This window comes from Pristis pectinata, chromosome 29, assembly GCF_009764475.1.
Source record: "Pristis pectinata isolate sPriPec2 chromosome 29, sPriPec2.1.pri, whole genome shotgun sequence".
NCBI classification, from domain to species: domain Eukaryota; kingdom Metazoa; phylum Chordata; class Chondrichthyes; order Rhinopristiformes; family Pristidae; genus Pristis; species Pristis pectinata.
This window is the reverse complement of record NC_067433.1, coordinates 15,156,329-15,162,977: the sequence shown is the minus strand read 5'-3', so window position 1 is coordinate 15,162,977 and position 6,649 is coordinate 15,156,329. Positions and strand designations below refer to the sequence as shown.

Below are 6,649 nucleotides of genomic sequence, written 5' to 3'. Positions count from 1 at the left end.
CAGAGGTCCCACACAGAGGTCGTTGAGATAGAAGGAGCAGGAGGAAATGGGGATTATAGACAGGGTACCAAGGTCTGGTGTCCGGGGTAGGTTGGGATCCTATATATTTTAATGGGAGCAGAAACAGGGGAAACAGGCGAGCGGCCTGGCCGGTCCAGAAACGAGATGCTGTTGAAAGCACCATTTTGAGTGGGATTTTGGCTGAGCTAAGATTGAACTTGCATTAAGTCGGTTTGCTCTGCGCGTTTGGAGCCCGTCAGCTGTCTTGTCAGTGGGGGTGGCCAAAGGAAAGGCGGCATCGATCTTGCTGGGGAAAGAGGCTGCGTCAGTGCTCTGTCTGGTATAAATAGGAGGCTGCGGAGCAGGTACAGCACACACGGCATCATGAGTACCGCCAGCTACGAGTCCTTCTTCCACACTCACAGGAGGCGCTATGGGGACAGCTCCGTGCCCCGGACCTACGGAACTGTTCAGCATTTCAGGACCAGCTACGGTGGGAGCATGAAGCCTTCCTACACAACCTACTCGGTGCCGTCCTTCGCCGTCAGGAAAGCCCATAGCGCTTCCTCGACCTTGATGTCCTCACTGGACACCTTCGACCTGAGCCAGGCTAGCGTGGTGAGCAGCGAGTTCAAGGCGCTGAGGACCCAGGAGAAAGCTCAGCTCCAAGATCTCAACGACCGCTTCGCCAGCTTCATCGAGAAGGTGCACGAGTTGGAACAGCAGAACAAGGTGTTGGAAGCCGAGCTCTCGCTCCTGCGCCAGAAACACGGTGGACCCTCTAGACTGAAGGGCATCTACGAGCAGGAACTCAGGGACCTGCGGATGGCTCTTGACGATGCCAAACACGAGAGGCAGGCGGCGCAGAACGAGAGGGACCACTTGGAGGACACCCTGAAGAATCTGCAGAGCCGCTACGAGGAAGAGGTGTTAAACCGGGAGGATGCCGAGGGCCGACTGATGGAAGCGAGGAAGGGCTCGGACGATGCGGCTTTGGCCAGGGCCGAGGTGGAGAAGAAGATCGACAGCTTGATGGACGAGATCGCCTTCCTGAAGAAGCTCCACGAAGAGGAGATTGCTGAGCTCCAGGCTCAGATCCAGTACGCCCAGGTGACCGTGGAGGTGGACATGGCCAAACCCGACCTGTCCTCCGCTCTGAGGGAGATCCGGAGCCAGTACGAGAAGGTGGCGGCGAAGAACATGCAATCGGCCGAAGACTGGTACAAGAGCCGCTTCGCCGTGCTCAGCGAAAGCGTCTCCAAGGACAACGACGCCACCAAGCAAGCCAAGGACGAGGTGGCGGAATACCGGCGCCTGGTCAAAGCCAAGACCCTGGAGATCGACGGCGTGAGGGGGATGAACGAGGCTTTGGAGAGGCAGCTCCAGGAACTGGACGAGAAACAAGGAGGGGAGATCAGCGCACTGCAGGTGAGGGCAGTGGGAAGGAGGGAGAGACTGACCAGGGAAGAGGGTCAACCGCGAGAGACGGAAAGGGGAGGGAGGGGTAGAGAGAGAGAGAGAGAGAGCGAGACTGAAGAACTGGGAAACTGTGGGAGGGAAGGAGAGACCCGGAAGAGGACGAGGGGCAGATTGGGGTAAGGCATGCAAGGGCATCCTGCTGGTTTACAACACAAGGGGAAACGTCTCTAGATAAAGGAGTAGCGGTGACGAGAGGATGCAGGAGGGGTATTTGGGTTGGATCTGTGCTGGGATGGCCTGAACTTAACCATCCGCACTCTCTCCGCCCAGGACGCCATCGGCCAGTTGGAGAACGAGCTAAGGACCACCAAGAACGAGATGGGACGCTACCTGAAAGAGTACCAGGACCTTCTGAACGTGAAAATGGCTTTGGACATCGAGATCGCGGCCTACAGGTAAACGAGAGATCTCCGGGTACAAAGGGGTTCCCAGAGCAGGGAGGCTTTAGAACCGCTCGCTGGTCTGGGATCCGGGGCACTGCACTGTGGAGGTGAAGGTCTCAGACTGGGATCCCGGGAGACACGGTCTTTGTTTCATTAGTTCGCTCACCATTCAGCGCCTCGATTCAGTCAGACTCTAGCTGGTCTCTTCCTCGCCCGTGCACAGCACAGCTTTCCTTGACGAAAAAATACTTGCAGACTAGGCGGGGTTCCCTTCCAGGAGCCTGCAATGCACCACTTGTGGTGCGGCCATTCTGTGCCGGGCGTGGCCTCTTGCTGTGCGCTCTGGGGATCCGAAACAACTGCAGTGTTGTCATGAACGGTGGAGACGCGCAGTCTTCACTCGGTTGGGCGGCGGGGCAGGTGCAGGGAAGAAGCAGGGATCTGTGCATTGGTGTTGGTCTCCCCTGCTGGGTTGCTCCAATGTTCCTCCCCCGTCCGGATCATGAATCAGGCTCCCTCCAGAGCCCGTCCTAAAATTCCCAGCACAACCTTCCACCGTGTTGTGCCAGCGTTTCACATTCTCAGCACCAGTAAGGCCACGCGGCCCCACTGCTGGTCGAAGCAGTTACTGCAGGGCGCAAGTTTGCAGTGGCTCCATAGAAGGAGAAAGGAAACGGGGAGCCCCTTTGAACGTTGCTGTGATCTGCAGCGCGCTGCTAAAGTGGGATCGGAAAACAAGGAGGATGCGCACAGGAAGGGGGGGGGGGGTTGCAGTGTGCAGGAGAACAGGGCTCAGAGCGGGGAATGGATCCAAGGGGGCAGTTTCCAAGGGCATTCGGTTCCTACCAACGGGGCATGAATAGTGAGGTGATGGTGGACAACCTCTTCCTCTGACGTTGGAATATTCGAAGTTATCTTGCCCCAATGTCTGTTCTGTGTCCAGGAAGCTGCTGGAGGGTGAGGAGACACGGATCAACTATGCCAACGTGGGCGGTGTGATCAGTGGCTATGCCCACACCCAGAGTGCGCCCATCTTCAGCAGACCTAGCTACACCCTGCAGAGCAGCTCCTACATGCTGTCCAGCAGGCCCACCATCTTCAGTGCCTATTCCAGCAGTCAGGCTGAGGAAGAAGTCATACAGCAAGCCCAGGCACTCTCAGCGCAAATGGAACCTCCGGCAGATGAGGTCGAAGAGGCAGAAGGTAAGAGTTGCAAGCAGTGGGATTCAAGGGCAGGAGTGCTCCTCCACCAAACAAACTGGGTGTCACCCAGGATTCAGTTGGCAGCACCCCCCTTCTCTCTATGTGGGGGGGGGGTGTTCAAGTCCTACTCCCCATTACAGCACAAGAGCATGTCTGCTCAGTCAGTCTGCTGAGGGTGTCAGAGATGCAGCTGTGGGGAGGAGAAAACATCTGTCCTCTCAGCTGGAGAAATTTCTCCTCTGTGTTCCACTGAAAGTTCTCCCTAATACTTTCCACTCAGTCCATTGTAAGTGAAGCAAATTACCAGCCAGGTGTTAACACTGATTTCTGGTCTTGTAGGTGAAGGTGAGGAAGAGGAAGCAGAAGAGGAAGGTGGAGAAGAAAACGGCGAAGAGGCAGAAGAAAAACAGGAGGAAGAAGGAGAGGAGAAAGGAGGAGAGGAGAAAGGAGGAGAGGAGGAAGGTGGAGAGGAGGAAGGAGGAGAGGAGGAAGGAGAAGAGAAGGAAGATGAGGCCCAAGGGGAGAGCGAAGAGAAGGAAGAGGAGAAAGAAGCAGAGGGTGAAGAGCAGGAAGAAAGTAAAGAGAAAGGAGACGCGGCTGATGAGAGCGCAGCGAAGGACGAAGAAAAGAAGTAGGGGCTGAATGAAGAGCGATCGCAGGGTGTTGAGTTGCAAAATGGGAACCAAACCCATCCATCCAATCAAATGAGCCAAAGATACAATGCAAAATGATCCAATGAAAGTTTAATGCTTTATGTGTTAAGATTGACTCCGCACACAATGTAAGAAAATAATGAAATGCTTGTGCAGATAGTAAACTTAATGATGTGTAAGCGTGGTTAATGAGGAATGCAAGCCATGCAATGATACAATTGACATACATGTCAGAAATACTAGAGCAATATTGTATTGTCATTATGCAGTAACTATTAAAGCAAGGATCAATGTGCAATTATTTAGAAAAGTAACACAGGACAATATGATATGTTTGCAACAGGTTGAGTCACAATGGATGGTGCAATCAACAATAAACACAACTCTCAACAAATACAGAAAAGTCTAATTTATTGTACAATCTCAGACACACATTGACGATATAGAATAATACACTTGTGACATCATCACAGACTGAACCATATTAAGACTGTCACTCATCCCTGAACCATTGTATCAAGTAGAGGTTGAACAATCAGACATAAAATGTGTGGCAAGAACACAAACCTAGTGACTGAAGCAGAGACCATGACAACCTATGCAATACGGTTAAGTTAATGGATTAGCAATTCAGGGTCCTAGATTAATGGTGTAAAGGTATGTTCAAGTACCACCAAGACACCTGAGGAATTTAAATTCAGTTAATGAATTAAATCTGGAATAAAAAAAGCTACTGCTGGTTTGTTATAAAAAACACCAATGGTTCATTGATGTCCTTTGGATAATCTTCGCTTATCTTCACCTATCTGGGCCCTCTGAAGTTACCTCTCATTTCATGGCTGGGCAATAAATGTGGGTCTTACCAGAGACATCCACACCTAATGACAGAGTAAAATGGGATGGGTGATTGTTGGAAAGAATCCACACTGGGGAAAGCCAATAACAGCATCAAACAAGCCGGGGGGAGAGTTTCACCAATCCAAGGATATGGCCAAAAGCAACTGTATTGTGCTGACTCAGAAGCAGGAGATTCAGAGAGAAGAGAGAAAGGTCCAATTTAGAGCAGTCTGTTTCAGCCGGGTGCACTGCATTAGTCTTAAGTATCTCATTTGTACAATGTCTTTAACATACCAGCCTATTTCAGATGAGAGATGTTGCCACCAATACTCATGAGGAGATTTTAGGTGGTAGGTGCACCTTTAAAGGAGGAGAGGTTTGGGGAAATAATTCCAGAATCCGGAGTCTTGACAGCTGAAATGACAGCTCTCATTGGGAACGGTCGGAGCAAATTCCAAGACCGATGTTAGCAAACCAACTCCTCTACACTCCAACAAGTAACGGTTGGTCCCAATTTTTATTCTTCCTTTGATCAATGTAGATTGAAAGGCAGCGAGAGGGGAGAGCACATCGTTGATCGATCAAGCCTGACCATTTCAGTCATGCTACGACTAAACAAAATGACCTCAAAACACTAACCCACCACCCTCCACCCCCCCCACCCCCACCCCCACAACAATGCCAAAAACCTCCAGCACCAAGGACCAGCAGAAAGAATCCTGGGAAATCATTCGTCAACTTCCTACGTCCCTCTCCTGCCGAATGGCAGCAGCCTTGCCTGCTTCATTTTCATCATTTGTAGCCAACCTCTGTCTAGCAATGGATAATAATCCTCAGGATAATTACCCAAGCATGTTCTTTGTTGATGAATATGAAATACATCCTGACTGTTGCTATGTAAATAATTCGTCCACATTCAATAGAAATGTACAAGATTAAGAGCAGGTGTAGCCCATTAGATTCTGCAATATTGTTCTGCCAATCTATACAATCCTTCCTGATCACCTACCTCAATACAACATTCCTAATCTCTCTCCAAACCCCTCAATGTCTTTTGTTTCTGGAAGTTTATCCATCCCTTTCTTAAATATATGCACAGATTTGGCCCCTAGAGCTGGCCGTGATGGCAAATTTCACAGGTTTGTCACAGGTCTGAATGAATAAATTTACCCATCTCACTCTAAAGATCCCCCACTGTATTCTATGTGATCACCCATCCCAGACAGGGGAAACATCCTTCCAACATCCAGAATACCTAGCCCTGTGAGAATTTTGCAGGTTTGAATTAGATCCCCACTCATTCTTCTAAACTCTAAGTGACCCAATCTATCCTCATATAGCAGACTGGCCAAGGCAGAAATCAGTCCAAGGGACCTCTTATAACAGCAGGACAGAAGCTGTCCTTGAGCCTGGTGGTACATGCTTTCAGACTTCTGTGTCTTCTGCCCGATGGGAGAGGGAGCAAGAGAAAATTTCAGGTGTGGGTGGAGTCTTTGATTATGTTGACTGATTCACTAAGGTCCTGTGGCAAGACATCTTTGCTCCTGTACTCAAATCCTCTTGCTATGACGGCCAGCATACCACTTGCCTTCTTAATTGTTGATCATGAAGAGGGTAATCTTGGGCTACAGAATGAGATTGATTGGCTGGTAAATTGGACAGGGCAATGGCAGATAGAATTTAATCCTGATAAGTACATGGTGATGCACTGTGGGAGGTTTAATAAGTATAGCTCATCCACTATGAATGGTAGGGCCCTAGGGAGTACAATAGAACAAAGTGACCTTGGTATATACTGTAAATCCAAAGATCTCTGAAGGTGGTAGCACAGGTCAATAGGGTGGTGAAGAAGGAATACAGATTCTTGCCTTCTTTAGCCAAGGCACAGAGTATAAGAGCAGGGAGGTCTTAGTATAACTTTAGTTAGGCTACAGCTGGAATATAATGCACAGTTCTGGTTACCACATTATAGGAAGGATGTGTTGCCCTGGAGAGGGTGCAGAGGAAATTCACAAGGCTGTTGCCTGGGATAGAATGTTTCAGTTATAAGGAGAGACTGGGTAGGCTGGATTTGTTTATCTTGGAGCAGAGGAG

General features: G+C 50.0%; 1 protein-coding gene across 1 annotated transcript; it reads left to right on the top strand.

Annotated features, from left to right (window-relative positions):
- The first annotated feature begins 384 nt into the window (after window positions 1-384).
- neflb (neurofilament light chain b) lies at window positions 385-4,089 on the top strand. Its single transcript, XM_052040848.1, has 4 exons — window positions 385-1,428; window positions 1,750-1,874; window positions 2,806-3,065; window positions 3,405-4,089. Exons 1-4 carry the CDS (start codon window positions 385-387, stop codon window positions 3,698-3,700), a joined length of 1,725 nt encoding a protein of 574 aa, XP_051896808.1. The 3' UTR covers window positions 3,701-4,089.
- Window positions 4,090-6,649: the final 2,560 nt, after the last annotated feature.

What these genes read in the sequence shown, in the direction of transcription:
- neflb (XM_052040848.1), top strand. Translation starts at nt 385, where the DNA reads ATGAGTACCGCCAGCTACGAGTCCTTCTTCCACACTCACAGGAGGCGC. An exon ending in GGGAGATCAGCGCACTGCAG is followed by an intron (nt 1,429 to 1,749) that starts GTGAGGGCAGTG and finishes CTCTCCGCCCAG; the next exon opens with GACGCCATCGGCCAGTTGGA. An exon ending in ATCGAGATCGCGGCCTACAG is followed by an intron (nt 1,875 to 2,805) that starts GTAAACGAGAGA and finishes TTCTGTGTCCAG; the next exon opens with GAAGCTGCTGGAGGGTGAGG.